The sequence below is a fragment of the Mobula hypostoma genome, chromosome 2, assembly GCF_963921235.1.
Source record: "Mobula hypostoma chromosome 2, sMobHyp1.1, whole genome shotgun sequence".
Taxonomy (NCBI): domain Eukaryota; kingdom Metazoa; phylum Chordata; class Chondrichthyes; order Myliobatiformes; family Myliobatidae; genus Mobula; species Mobula hypostoma.
The window spans coordinates 77,323,819-77,337,433 of NC_086098.1; the positions used below are offsets into that span (position 1 = coordinate 77,323,819).

A 13,615-nucleotide genomic window follows, 5' to 3' on the forward strand; every position below is an offset into this window, starting at 1 on the left:
ACTCAGAGGGTTCTGAAAGTGTGAAACAAGCTGCCCGCTGAGGTGGTGGTTGCTAGTTTGATTTCAATATTTGAGAGAAATTTTGATAGGTATGTGGATGGGAGAAATATGGAGGGCTTTGATCCAGGAGCACGTCAATGGGATCTAACAGAATAACAGCTTGACACAGACTTGATGGGTTGAATATGATGTAGTGTTCTATGACTTTATCACTATAGCTAATTAATTTACCAAGATGCATATATTCTAGCATCAGTTGGGGTGTAGATATTGACAAGGGAAAAAGAATAAATCTCTTCCACTTATTATGCTATTACATAGAGGTTTGAAAAAGTTTGATTTGCTTAATAGAGACATGTAATTGCACTTGGAGAGACATATCCATGGTGAAGTGATGGTTTGTAAAAATGTTTAAAATAAATTATAGATTATGGTTTTTTTGACAATTCTGTGTCTTGTACAGTTTCAACAGTATAATTGGTTATGGTAATAGATCTGGTGGTCGTGAAAGTGGAGGATGTAGGTTTGATTTCAAGATTTAGGAGATATCTGGATAGGTACATGGATAGGAGTGGTACAGAGGACTACGTCTGGGTCCGGGTCAACTGAACTAGGCTTATAAGTAGTTTGGCATAGACTGGATGGACCAAAGAGCCTGCTTCTGTGTTGCCATGTTCAATGACTCTATAACTTTAACTTTAGACCTGTATTTCAGTAGAAGTAGGTTAGCATGATCCTGCATCAACTCATTTGATTGCATTGTAGAGAAGATGCCCCATGTGCATTTTCCAATGATTTCAGGGAACTTTGATGAATAACTTGAGAAGTCAAAAACAGCCTCAAGCTTAAGTTATTCACAAGAGCAACTGTTGAAATAAAGCCAGAAAAAAAGGTGGTAGTGTTCAGTAGGCCATACAACACCTGGGAGGCTTGAGCAGATGTCACTCACTGCAGAACATAGAGCACTTGGCATATTCCTGGAGCAGTTTACTGCATGACTCATCCTGTTAACTTAGCAGTAAATGGTGACTCCTGAGAGCGTGACTGTTGGAGTATGAGAGAAAGGAAGATTATTTATCTCTGTATAGTTCAAAAAGTGAGACAAACTCAAAGGAAGGGGGGGAGAGAGGGAGGGACTGACTAGGTCTAAAACTGATAAGTTAATGGTAATATTGCAATCAGCAAGCTTTTTTTGTTTTGTTAGTCTCTCCTTTCACTGTGTGACACATCTCTGCCCCTTCATTAGGGAGAGAGCAAGCCTATGGCATGTCAAATTGTCAGGTGAATGATCGTTTTTGTTGTACTACAGATCATGGTCTGTCTTGGGGCCTTTGCTATTGCTTACCTGGTGGGCGGTGGGTGCTGATGCTTTTTGCTGAGTTAACTGGGGAGGGGAGGGTTGATGCTTTCCACTGCTTCTGTGTGGGAGGAGGAGTAGGGGAGGCTTTGGGGTTCTAACAATTTTACCGTCACTCTTACTTTGGGGTTACCTTCTGTTTTCATGGATGTCTCTGAAGAGCAAGAATTTCAGATAGTAATTGAAACTATTGAACTATTATAGGAGATTCTGCAGATACTAGAAATCCAGAGTAATATATATCAAATTCCAGAGGAGCACAATAGGTCAGGCAGCATCCCTCTCAACTCCATTCTCCTACCTTCTCTAAGAAAGTCAGCTTGTCAGTCTAATTATCCAAGTGTTCCCAAGGGGAAGCAGCTTCCCCTGGAAGGCTTTCACCAAAATATTAATGCTGATATTTATGACATATGAGCAAGGAATTTGATATATTATGTTAACATTGTCTCTCTGAGGACAGAACAGAGGAAGCATTCAAGTTTATAAAAAGAGCATTAAAACATATTTGAAGACTTCTCTGAGGAATCCATGACATCACATCACTTGTTTACCAATATAACTCATTGTTTTTAATCAGCAATAGGCTTTAAACATTATTGTCATTCATGAGTTGGAGGTGGGGGAACAGATGGCAGAGATGAAGTGGTGTGGTTGCAGACACACCCAACCCTAAGACACTAGACAAGGTAATTTGTTTCCAAACAATTGATTTATTGATCATTATAGAATGTCTCTCTGGCACTTCCTGTTCCCTCCCTCTCCCTTCCCCTTTACCCAACCATGATTCTTCTCACCCTGCCCCCTCCTCACTGTTGTTCCACAATAGAAACCCACTCACATATGTCATGAAATTTGTGTTTTTTTTTGTGGCAGCAGTGGAGTGTAATACATAAATTACTACAATACTGTGGAAAGGTCCTGGGTACCCTAGTTACATATATGTGCCTAAGACTTTTGCACAGCACTGTTTATGACATGAATTTTGTTGCTTTTGGCAGCAGTAAAATAACATAAAATTACTAAAAATTATAAAAATAAATGAATAGTGGAATAAAACAAGAATAAAGTAGTATTCATGGACCATTCAGAAATCTGATCACAGAGGGAAAGAAGTTGCTCCTTAATCATCAATAAGTAACGCACACAAAATGCTGGAAGAATTCAGCAGGTCAGGACAGTGATGATGGAGGGCCTCAGCCCAAAATGTCAACTGTTTATTCCTCTCCATAAATGCTGCCTGATCTGATGAGCTCCTTCAGCATTTTGTGTGTTTTTTTAATAATAAGATGGTGTCAACAATGTCAGCAGAACTCACTGCACTAACACTGAATCAGAAGCTCACCAATTTCCTCCTTGAATATTGCAATGCAGCATATTCCACAACACACAGCTCACAAGCCAGACTGTTCCTGGGTTGTCCCTTGCATTTACACTTGGATCTCCTCAAACTCAATCTCGGAAGGAGTATGCAGAACAAACAGCTGAGACATATTGAGGACTCCACAAACAAGGATGTTTGATGTTTCACTCCTGGACAAGCAGTCCTGGTGAGAGACTACAGAGGTGATCAAAAGTGGATACTTGGAAAGATTAAGGACAGAACTGGACCGCTTTCCTACATAGTAGCGATTACAATTGATGTTATCTGGAGATGACACATAGACCTATTGAGGAGAGCAGAGTCTATTGTTGATGAAGAAAGGATTATTCTGGCTTTCACCTTCCACATCCTTTCTATCTGCTCTTTCAAGCCCTGGTATTTCTTCAGCTTCTCATATGCTTTCTTCCCGATGTTACTGTCAATTGGGATTGCCTCATCTATTGCAATCACTTTCTTCTGTTCCTTGTCCAATGTCACCATGTCTGGTTGGTTGGCCAGTGCCTGCTTATCAGCCTGTATTTGGAAGTCCCACAGAACCTGTCATTCTCCACTATCTTCTCAGATGTTTCCCATTTGGACTTGGCAGTGTCCAATCCATACTCAGTGCAGGTGTTCCTGTGCACAATTCCTATAACTTGGTTGTGCCATTCAGTGTATGCTGTCCCTGCCTGCAACTTGCACCCTGCTGCTATGTTCTGGATGGTTTCAATGAACAGTCTTCATCTTGGTTCTTGTCTGGTGTGATAGACCTCTGCTTCTCTTGCTCTTGTGCTCAGTGCCTGTTCTTGTGCAGCCATGACCGGCACCTGTGTGCTGTCCCTCAGCCCTGCCATGTCCAGGCATTGGTAGGACATTCACATGTCAGCCACCTCTGATATCTGGCGATGGTACATCCCGTGCAGTGGCTTGTCCTGTCATGGCCTCTGGTTCTCTGACTCTGCTTCACCCACTTCCATTTCCGTATATCCTATTTGCTGTCAGAGGTATTCTTCTAGCAGGTTGTGCTTGGGGGCCATCTTCCTGACATACTCATGGATTTTTCACATTTTTTCAGGACTGTAGCCTTGACACTTCCAAGTCCCATCCTCCTTTATTCCAGAGGGTGTACAGTTGTTCGATGTTGGACTTTGGATGGAATCTTCTATGTATTGTTAGTAGTTTCCAGGTCTTTTAGTCAGTTTGTTCCTTGGCCAGCACATTGTTGAGGTTGGGTGTCTGACGACTGGTAGGGCAAATGTGTTAATGGCTCCTATCTTATTCTTCCCATTTAGCTGTCTTTTTAGGACCTGTCTCACTCTTTCGAGGTACTTGGATGTTTCAACCTTCCTTGTGTACTTATCATGGCTTCCATGTACCTGCAGGATCCCCAAGTATTTGGAGTTTTCCTAGCATGTGGCCTTCAGGTAGCTCAACTACTTCAGTCTTGATGAGTTTGCCTCTTTTCACTACCATCCGGCTGTACTTTTCCAGTCCAAATAACATTCCGATGTCTCTGCTGTACACCCTTATCAGGTGGATTAGTAGTCAATGTCTCATTCATTCTGGCATATAGCTTAATGTCATCCAGGAGGTGTACAGGAGGTGGTTGATGATCACTACCCATATCCACTCCTTGAGATGATCTGGCTGAGGGGGTTCAAGCCTATGCACAAAAGCAGTGGGGATAGTGCATCACCCTGGTATATTCCACATCTGAGAAATGCTTTCTGGTAGTTGATACAGGTTGTGTTAAGTTTTGTTTGCTTGGTCTTGGAGTCTCGCATCAGACATAAAATGCTGGAGGAACTCGGCAGGCCAGAGAGCATCTATGGTAAAAGTAAAGTCGATATTTTGGACTGAAAATTCTTCAGTAGGACTGGAAAGGAACCTTGACTGTACTTTTTTCCATAGATGCTGCCTGCTGAGTTCCTCCAGCATTTTGTGTGTGTTGCTCAGATTTCCAGTATCTGCAAATGTTCTCCGATTTGGAGTCTTGCATGGCTGTTTTATTGCCAGTAGTTGGTGCTTGGTGCCTCTCGTTCCATCACCAGTCCCCGTCTGAGCAGGGGTAAGGAATTTACACACAGAAATTTGGAGGCCAATACCAGGAACCACCCAGACTCAGTGATGCAGGAATCCAGGGTTCAGGTCCCAGTAGTGGCAGCTCGGTAGGGGTCTTGGGCTGGACACCTCACGCTTATGCTACATCCTCCCACAAAATCTTCCAAATGAGAGTGGCAAAAACAAGAAGCGTCGTACCAGCTTGGATGTCGCCCAGATTAACAAGGTCCGCATCAATGGTTGGGGAATTGGGACCATCTGGTTTGCAGCTGGCTACCAGAACAAACCATATATAGATAAGACTGGACAATATGGAATTAATGGAATGTTACTTTAACAGCAACCTACATGAAAGAGGATACATTGCACGCATGTGAGGACTTTGCCATCATACCATAAATGCACCACTTGCTAAAAGTAAAAATAAAACTAATGTACACGGGTTATCCTGGCTTCAAGTTTTTCTTTCGATTAATTTAATGTTTTGGAGCTACAAAACATGACAGCAGGATGGTGAGGATCCTTCGTGATGGATGCTGCCTGTTCAAAAGCATGATTGTTACATGGTGACAACTGTTATCGAACCTGGTAGTGTGGGAACTAAGGTATCTCCTGCCTGATGGTAGCAGCAAGACTAGAATGTATCCTGGAGCTTTGTATACAGTTTTGTCCATCCTGTTACTGAAAATAAGTCATTAAGCTGGAGGGAGTGGAAAGAAGATTTACGAGAAGTTTGTCAGGACTCAGAGGATGGTTCAAGAGGGTGAAACAAGATGGCAGAGGAAGTGGTCGAGGCAGGTGCAATAATGTTTAAAAGACACTTAGACAGCTACACAAATGGAAGGGTTTCAATGGACATGAACTAAAAGTGGGCAAAAGGATTTGCTTTGATGGGGAATCTTGGTTGCTTTGGACCATTTAGGCTGAAGGGCCTATTTTCAACCAATGTGACTTCATTTTCATTCCAGTTCCCCAGTTTGTACCCTTGTTTTTCTCTCTCCCTCTCTCTCCTTCTCTCTCTCTTTCTCCCTCTCTCCCTCCCTCCCCCCTCCCCCTCTCTCTCTCCCTCCCTCTCCCTCCCCCTCCCTTTCTCCCTCCCCCTCCCTTTCTCCCTCTCTCCCTCCCTCTCCCCCTCCCTATCTCCCTTTCTCCCTCTCTCCCTCCCTCTCCCCTCCCTCTCTCTCTCCCTCTCCCCTCCCTCTCTCTCTCCCTCTCTCCCCTCTCTCTCTCTCCCCACTTTCTCTAACTCCCTCTTCCTGACTATTTCCTTGCCATCTGACTGTTCCCAAGAATTCCACAAGGGAGTTCAATGACATGACTTTGACATGAAGATAATGCCTCAGTTGAATCAACCCTGACATGAAGGTAGAGCCTCAGTTCGTGACTAGTTATTGACCTACTTTATGAGTGCAATCGAGGAACTAGCACTCCCCAGGTGATCAACCAGAGGTGGAGGCAGAAAGTCTCCAGCAAAAATCCCAAGCCCCATGGTTTAGTGATGCCTCTGGTAATTGGTGACATTATGTGAAACCTTGTTCTGTATTGGTAGCCATAGTGATTCTGAGGGCAACTAGTGAATTGCATATATGTGCCTTTTTATTCAAAATGAAAATGCTGTTTAAAAATAAATAAAATTTAATCACATTATTACCTTAAATGACAAGTTTTCATGCTTTTATGTGAACATTTTAGGTTTTATGCTCTCTTACATTTCAGAACTACTGTAAATGCATCTCTTTTGAGATGATAAAAAGGGATGTGTGATTTCACAGCTGGATTTGATGCATGTTGTTCCACATGGTTCAGAAACGATGTTACATCATTAAATTTCTGGAAACATGGCTGAATGGATGATGGGCGTGGATCAATGAATAAGCACCATGCTTCTGTCTGTTTTGAGCAGATTTGTTTCATCTTGCCGCCCCCAGTTTTTGTAATCAGAACCCGCAGTTGGCCATTTACCCGTTCACTAACTTTCAGACACACTTGTCTTTCTTCATTATACAGGGATGGACCTGACCAGTCTGCTCCACAGTTAGGAGTCTTCAGTGGCAACACAGCCCTGGAATCTGCATACAGCACCACCAATCAGGTCCTTATCAAGTTTCACAGTGACTTCTCTGGAGGGGGATTCTTCGTCCTCAATTTTCACGGTTAGTTTCCTTTGGCAACAGATGCTAATGAATTATGAAGAAACTTTGAACACTGCCTATGTTAGATTGTTCTTTACCTGAATGTTTATTTACTTTGAGAAATCTCCAGATAACTTTGCTCTCCTCCCTCTAATATTTTATATTCTGTTTGAATTTAATGGTGCATAGGTAGATCCTATTTAACATTTAATTGATACTTTATTGTGATATATCATTTTTGTCATGAGTAATTACTGAAATTCAAGTTCTATTTTAAATGCCATTCAACCATACATATGTATACAACTAAACAAAACAACTTTCCTCTGTAGCGAAGGTACAAAACACAATGCATACAGTCGTTTGTAGCACATAGCACATATGGTCATGTTAGCACATACAGTTACAAAAAAAGTATTATCCCAAGTCCCTGATTGGCATGGCTTAAAGATTGACGGTGCATTGGATGTTGATCTGCAGCCACATTTCTGCAAGAATAAGTAGGCAGCAGTTTCTTATCTCACACTAGTGCTGTCACAGTCGAACACAATCCAGCTTTTCTTCCACCGAATGAGCGCTGGAAAGATAGATAGTTCTTAGCTCTCTTTTTCCAAAGGCAAAAAGTGTTGTCTAAACCTTGAAAAGCTTGAGCTTGAGGACCTTTAGAATATTCCTGTCCTGATATCGAGTTACTCAGCACAGAAACTGGGAATGGCACGGTAGTGTAATGGTTAGCAAAATGCTGTTACAATGCCAGCAACCCGGGTTCATTTCCACCGCTGTCTGTAAGGAGTTTATACCTTCTTCCAGTGACCATACTAGTTTCCTCCATGTGCAGCAGTTTCCTCCCAGATTCTAAAGAGGTTAATACATGTTTGTAAACTTATTGGTCACAAAAGTTTAATTGAGAAGCCCGGGCACGTTGAGCTGGAAGGTTCTGTAACTATGCTGCAATTTTAAGTAAAGATACATACATAAATAAATAAATAAATAAATAGGCCTACAATGTCCATTAAGTCCAGTTTACGCTGGAGCACAATGGTCATTAGGTCCGGTGTGGGGGACTCCAAAACTAGGGGGCACAATTGTAGAATGAGAGGGGTAAGATTTGAAAGAGACCTGAGGGTGGCTATTTCATGCAGAGGATGGTGAGTATACAGATCAAATGGTTGAGGCTGGTACAATACTTTCTCTTCAGAAGCACTTGGATAGGTACATGGAGAGATGGAACATTGGGTGATAAGGGCCGAATACAGGAAATTGAGCAACACACAAAAATTGCTGAAGGAACTGAGCAGGTCAGGCAGCATCTATGGAGGGGTATTAACAATTGATGTTTCGGGCTGATGAAGGGTCCTGAGGAAGTACCAAAATTATCAACAGTTTATTTCCCTCCATAGACGTAGACTGACTTGCTGAGTTCCTCCATCATTTTGTATGTGTTGACCAACAAGATTAATTGTTGTTTAGGCAGTAAAGAAATATAATGCCATCTACAAAAAACTATACATAAACAAAGACTGACAAAAAAAAGATACAAAAGAAGAAAAACTGTGCAATTAATAGATAAGCACAATATATGTACACGCAATGTCTACTTTATTATGTACCTCTGCTTGTTAATGCAAATATCTAATCAGCCAGTTATGTGGTAACAGCTCAATGCATAAAAACCTGCAGACATGGTCAAGAAGTTCAGTTGTTCAGACCAAACATCAGAATGGGGAAGGTATTTGATCTAAGTGACTTTTACCATGGAAAGATTTTTGGTGATAGACAGGGTGGTTTGAGTATTTCGGAAACTGCTGATCTGAGATTTTCATGCACAGCAGTGTCGAGAGTTTACAGAGAATTGTGCAATAATCAATACATTTTCAATGAGTGGAATTTCTATGAGTGACAATGCTTTGTCAATGAGAGTGATTAAAGGAGAATTGCCAGACTGGTTCAAGCTGACAGGAAGGTGAGGGTATCTCAGATAACCACCCATTACAGCAGTGGTGTGCAGAAGAGCATCACTGAATGCACAAAACATCAAACTTCAAAGTTGATAGGCTACAGCAGCAGAAGACCACAAACATATACACAGTGGCCATACTATTAGACACAGGAGGCCACTGAGTGCTTACTTGCATCAGAAGTGTATATACTGTATTCTTGAGTGATTATCTTGGTCTAATGACCAATTCAAATTCCATTTGTTTTCCAGCCTACTGGCTCAAGAAGTGTCAACCTCCCCCAGTTATTCCTCTGGCCACTGTGTATTCTGAGGATGAAGACTATGAAGTAGGCAAGTACAAGTATTATTGATTAATTTATTGTAGAAGCATAGAGTCATATAACACTATAACACAGAAACAGGCACTTTGGCTCATATAGTCCTTACCAAATTATTAATCTGCCTAGTCCCATCGACCGGCAGCTGGACCATAGCCCCCATATTCCTCCCATCCATGTACTGATCTGAATTTATTTTCAATGTTGAAGTAAAACCTTCATTCACCATATCCACTGGCAGCTTGTTCCACATGCTTAGCCCTCTCTAAGTGAACAAGTTCCCCCTCAGATTTCCCTTAAGTACTTCACCTTTCAACTTTAATCTCTGACCTCTAATTCTAGTCTCACCCAACCACAGTGGAAAAAGCTTGCTTACACATAACCTATCTATATCCCTCATAATTTTGTATACTTCTATCAAACTCGATGGGCCAAACAGCCAAATTCTGACTCTTTATAGTCTAAATCTCCCCTCATTCAAATCTCTTGTGATTTTCCTATGCTCATGGGAATTAAGTCCTAAGATGAAATGTATTATGTAGATATTTATCATGTCCCAAATCATACCTATTCTGCAACATTTTAATTTATTTTGAACCTTGCTGTTCTTCTTCACCTCTATACTGTGTTGGTTTTGTTTTTCAATCTCACCCAGAACTGAAAAGTAAAATCAAAGTCAAAGTTAAGTTTAGTTCTGTAAGCACAAGTATACAGACTATAGAACAGAGCAGTACAGTGCAGTCAAAATGTTAGCAAAAGAAAGTGAAGTATAATCACAAACTCAAGCGATTCTGTAGATGCTGGAAATCCAGAGCAACAGACATAAAATGCTGGAGGAACTCAGCAGGTCAGGCACCACCATGAAAAAGAATAAACAATCAACATTTTGGGCCAAGATCCTTCATCAGGACTCTTCATAGATCCTCCTGAGGAAGGATCCCAGCCTGAAACGTTGTCTGTCTATTTCTTTCCGTAAGTGATGCCTGGCCTGCTGAGTTCCCCCTGCATTTTGTGTGATATATAATCAAAAGTATTAAAAGTTCAAAGTAATTTATTATCAAATACAAGTTGTAGAGTGGATGTAGAGGAATATGTGAATGTACATGATTTGGATATGTGCATCCACGTATCCCTCCACAGCAACTCGGTTTCTCCTTATCCTTGTAGCCCCATTACATTGACAACAACTCCTCCATGGAATTTTTCTCGTTCTGCTTTTTCTCTTTTCCCTTCCTTTCTCCATTACCTTCTGAAATTGACTCAGAATTCTTCCTGTGCTCGCCAGTAAGTTTTTCCTTTTTCCTTTCACCATGGAGCTCTCTCTATTTTGTCCTGACCAGAATGACCTGAGTTCTCACCTGCTTCCTCTTTAAATGGAGCTCCAGCCATTTCTGCCCTTCCACACCAGCACCTCCTCTACATGGTTCAGAAACTGCTCCCAAATTGAAATAATCCTTTGCTCCTTCAACTCCATCATCTCTTCCAAGTAAATTATGTTGCGTTATCCTGTGGTATATGCTTTCAGGATTTTTTATCTTTTGCCTGAGAGGAAAGAGGGGAGAAGAAAGAAGGCTGAGAGTGGGTGGGTCCTTGGTAATGTATTTTGCTTTACTGATACTGGGAGAAGTGCAGACAGAGACCATGGAGGGGAGGCTGGTTTCCGTGATGTGCTGTGTGTGTCAACAGCTCTCTGCAGTTTCTTGCGGTCATGGGCAAAGCAGTTGCCACACCAAGCAATGATGCATTGGCAAATATTGGAAAGAATTGATTCGACATGCAAATTTCTTTAGCCGCATGAAGAATCAGAGGTGTTGGTGAGCTTTACTGGCTGTGCCATTTACTGTATGTGTTTGGATCAGGGTAATCTATTGCTGATCTTCACACCTAAGAATTTTAATCAAAAGTATATCTGTTTATTCTCACATTGCTGACTGTGTACAAGCAGACCATCATATTTTCAGCTGCATAGCAGAGCAACTGTTGCCAAGTGCATGTACACAAAAGATTCTTCAGAAGCTGTAAATTCAGAAACACACACACACACACACACACACACACATACATACAGAATACTAGAGGTACTCAGCAGGTGAGGCATCATTTATTGAGAGAAATAGAGTCAATGTATCAGGCCAAGACCCTTCATTGGGAATCATCATATGAGTCCTAGTAGATGGTCTCAGCCCAAAACATTGACTGTTTATTTCTCTCCATAGATGGTGCCTGACCTGCTGAGTTCCTCCAGCATTGTGTGTGTGTGTGTGTGTGTGTTGCTAACAGCAGCTCCTTGGCTATAAAAAGATTGAGAGAATTCTGAATGGATGGCAAAATTGTAAGATTTTTAATTTTACATTCAAGTTTGATTCTTTATAAGGTGATGTTGTGAAGTACCAGTGTCCACTTGGATTCACTCTGGTTGGCAGTGAACTCATGGTTTGCAGACTGTTAACCCAGCTGCAGTTTGAGGGGACACCTCCATCTTGTGAAGGTAAGTGTTTCTCCAATTTCTTCTCAAAATCAGCTGAAAATTTTCCTTTCTGTGAAAAGCATAAACAAGGTGTGATGGTGAGCAGAGCAAACCTGTAATGCAAGGCAAAATAGATAAGAAACAGACCACAGGACACCTGGGTCAGATGGGCTCTTAGCCATTAATGAAGGAGCCACAAATGCATAAGCATTATATCTAGCCATTTCACATCAGAAATTCACCACTGAAAGTGTATTATCTGTTTTGTAACCACCAATGGACTTTAGCCTAATGTTGATTGGAAGTTAAATATTCCAGACAGTAGATTCTTTGGAAAGGACAAGAGCAAAGAGAAAAGAGGAGGAATACAACATAGGACAGAACAGCACAGGAACAAGCTATTCAGCCCACAATTAAATTAGTAATCAAATGGTTAACTAATTTCATCTCTTCTGCCCACACAATGTTCATATCCTTCCATTTTCCTCACATTCATGTACTTACCCAATCTTGGAAGTCTCCAATGTTTCTGCCTCTAGCACCCCCACCCAAGCAGTGCATTTTGGCACCCATTATTTTATGTAAGAAAAAGTTGCCCCTCACATCTTCTTTGAAATTACCCCCTCTCATCTTAAATGTATGTCCCCTGGTATTAGACATTTCAACACTTGGAAAAAGATATTGTCTGTCTATTCTATCTATGACTCTCATAATCTTATAACCCTCTACCTGATCTCCCCTCAACCTCCACTGCTCTAGAGAAAACAACCCAAGTTTGTCCAACGTCTTATTATAGCACATGCTCTCTAATCCAGGCAACATTCTGGTATTAGGGAGATTGGAAAGATTGTATTTCAGCAATGGTTGTTGGACATACCTAGACTTCAGTTATTGAATCTCACATTGCACAATACCCTGGTGCAGTATCTACAGAGCAGCTGATGGTAATGATATGACCACACACGCAAAATGCTGGAGGAAAGCAGCAAGTCGGGCAGTATCTATGGAGAGGAATAAACAGTCAATGTTTTGGGCGGAGGGTTCATGTACATGTACCGGAAAGATTTAGAGGGATATAGACTAAACACAAGGATCTGTTCAGTAGGCAACTTAATTGGCATGGATAAGTTGGATGATGAAGGGTCTTGGCTTAAAACTATGATATTTATTCTCCTCCATGGATGCTGCCTGATTACTGACTTCCTCTAACATTTTGTGTGTGCTGTTCAAGATTTCCACCATTTGCAGAATCTCTTGTGTAATGGAATGAAAAGTCATGTTTAAATATATGATAGAATCATTTTAAGTTATACAGCATGGAAAAAGGCCCTTTGACACATCATGTTCATGCCATCCTTTTTGCCAAAATACATTAATCCCATTTGCCTGCAATGCATTTATTTCATAGAGCCCTAGTGTTTCAAGCAGAGAGTCAGGTCCTTTGGCCTAGCTCCTCCATGCTGACCAAGAAGCCTTCCTGAACTGGCCCCATTTGCCTGTGCTTGGCCCATATCCCTCTTTACATTTCCCTTACCTGTACCTGTCCAAATGTTTTTTAGATGTTGTAATTGTGATCTGTCTCTACAGCTTCCACTTGCATCTCAATCCACATCATCACTGACCTTTGTGTCATTGGTTAACTTTACAGAAAAAATAACACTTAGGTCAATAGTTTCATAATTAGAATGGGCAACTAAGGTTATGGGGAAAAGACAGTAGAATGGGGTTGAGAGGGAAAATAAATAAGCCATGTCCGAATGTCAGAGCAGACTGGATGGGAAAAATGTACTAACTTTGATATTATGTCTTATATGTCTCATGGTCTTATCACAGAGAGTAGGGAATTCATTGTATGAAAAACAGCTCAGGTCTCAGTCAGCTTCATTTTGTAAAGAACAGTTCAGTTCGTGCAAAATAATTTTGTAATGCAGCAGACTGGAATTAAACATTTAAGTTAAAAA

General features: G+C 41.3%; 1 protein-coding gene across 5 annotated transcripts in view; it reads left to right on the top strand.

Moving 5' to 3' along the window:
* Positions 1-13,615, top strand: part of LOC134341158 (CUB and sushi domain-containing protein 1-like) — a 2,430,601-nt gene that overhangs the window by 2,173,413 nt on the left and 243,573 nt on the right. For all 5 annotated transcript variants that reach the window (XM_063038952.1, XM_063038962.1, XM_063038968.1 and 2 more), the window contains 3 exons: positions 6,786-6,931; positions 9,120-9,200; positions 11,562-11,675. In XM_063038952.1, coding sequence (XP_062895022.1) covers positions 6,786-6,931; positions 9,120-9,200; positions 11,562-11,675 — 341 coding nt within the window. The remainder of the gene's footprint in view (positions 1-6,785; positions 6,932-9,119; positions 9,201-11,561; positions 11,676-13,615) is intronic.